The 1,895-nt window shown below is 53.9% G+C and overlaps 1 protein-coding gene across 1 annotated transcript; it reads right to left on the reverse strand.

The window, feature by feature from the left end:
• Window positions 1-112: 112 nt before the first annotated feature.
• SPRG_17122 (hypothetical protein) lies at window positions 113-491 on the reverse strand (the record flags this gene model as incomplete). The annotated part of the gene is given in 2 exon segments (XM_012356549.1): window positions 113-158; window positions 166-491. Coding segments are annotated over 2 exon segments (372 nt in total).
• Window positions 492-1,895: the final 1,404 nt, after the last annotated feature.

Genomic DNA, 1,895 nt, shown 5'->3' on the forward strand with positions numbered 1-1,895 from the left:
TGGAGTGGAGCTACCGTTGATACGAAAGTACACGGACGGCGGGCTCTCGAGCACGCGACTCAGCGTCTTCCACTCGTCCTTGGGCAACTGAAAGAGGTCGCCGTAGTAGTCTTCAAAGAGCGTGTTTTTCGCGGCCAAAACTTGCGCCACACGACCTTCTCGGACCGGATCGCCTTTTGCTGCATCGTCTTGATCTTGCGCTGCTCGAGCGACTCGCCCGGCACCGCCTGCTTCTTGGACGGCGCAGGCTCGTTCGCAATGTACACGGGCTTGTCCGACTTGGTCTTCTTGTTGGCCTTGTTCTTCTTGGCCTTGGGCGCCGGCTTGGCCGCGGCCTCGCCCGTGAAGTCGCGCACGGGCGCGTTCTCAAGCGACGCCAGTGGCACCGCCTGCTTGAAGTTGACGTGCGAATCGTCGTCGCTCGAATCGCTGTAGTACGCCTTGCGCTTGATGGCGCCTTGCGGCGCGCCACCCTTCTTGCCCTTGGCCATTGTTGGTTAGCACAAACCTGAAATGATTGGCTCTCCCATCCGACGAGCTCGCCTCTGATTTGTCGGTTCGTTTTACGTGCGAACGAGTGGAATTATACGATAGTCGTGCAAAAATCCGTAAATAAACGTAAATACTCGTAGACTGTGGTAGACGGTAGCAATTGTGGATCCGCGCGACCATGAAACTAAATAGTGGTAGTAGAATTGAGTTGTCGCGCCGGAAGAGCATGAAAACAATTACATGACCATTAGTTGGAAACCATTCGTTGCTCTATTGTCTGCATGATATGCGCTGTCGTATCCTCCAACGGAGAATGGCTCCCGTTTCCTCGCAATCGGGCGGCGTTGACACCACCAGATTGGTAACCACAATACACCACACGACTGCGTCGATGTCCAACTTGGTCTCGCTTCACACGTTGCACATTTTAACTACCAGATCAGCGGGTACCAAGGCAGTACTCAACGACAGTGTAATGTTTTAAGGTGTGTCGCGTCAATTTGGGGCGCCAGGGCTGTTGCAAGCGACATCAAAGTTGCCCGCGCATCCAAGCCAAACTGGCTTGAATGCGCGTTGGCTTAGCCAATGCACCGTATCAATGCATTGTACCGCGTTGGGCTATTTGTTGGGGCATCCATCCTCTCTGTGATCTGAGATGGAGCAGATAGTAGGTAGTCGACGCGACTTTGCGATCATCGCCTCCGGATGTTGAGCTGTTGTAAATGCGTGCAAAGCGGCAAGATCGGTCTGAAACGTCGAGAGACGAGGAGCAAGTTACCTCACGTTGCCAAGACAGCGTCGGTGTTCATCCATATATAGGCGTGTCTGGTCTGTATTTGTCTTAGCTCGTGAGTTCGGCTGATGTTTGAGAGACGCAGCGCTACTATCGTACGCCAACGCCAATGTCTTTGTTGAAAAAGGAGCGCAGGCCTGCATGGGCCTTGGGCGTACCATGTATCCTAGGGGTTAGGTGTGCGTATAATCGCTTTACACGCCGCACTACTCGTCGCAGCCCCGCATACGCGTGCAACAGGCCTTCTGCGACGAGCCGCTAATCACGACACGTTTATCAAACAGCGACGTCCGAGAACGTCCGTGGTGTTTTTCATCACAAGGTGTCTCAACGATGAATACGTCCGGATACCAATTTTGTATCCGGTAGCGACGCCGGCCCAGAGTGCACGGTAAACTCCGCGCTTCGTGTCGCTTTGAAGCGCTTGACGAGCCTGTTTTTCTGCTTATACATGGGATTGCCGACCGCAACGCTGGTGGTGGACCAGCTGGAAAACGTATATCGGTCTCCTCCGCATCGATTCGAGGTGGCGCTTCAAAAGTTGGGAGCGCGCTGCTATCAACATCGCGGCACAGTCGTGAGAAACCCCGTACATGCTCTATAAATTGTT

The sequence above is a fragment of the Saprolegnia parasitica genome (genome assembly GCF_000151545.1).
Source record: "Saprolegnia parasitica CBS 223.65 unplaced genomic scaffold supercont2.501, whole genome shotgun sequence".
Taxonomy (NCBI): domain Eukaryota; phylum Oomycota; class Saprolegniomycetes; order Saprolegniales; family Saprolegniaceae; genus Saprolegnia; species Saprolegnia parasitica.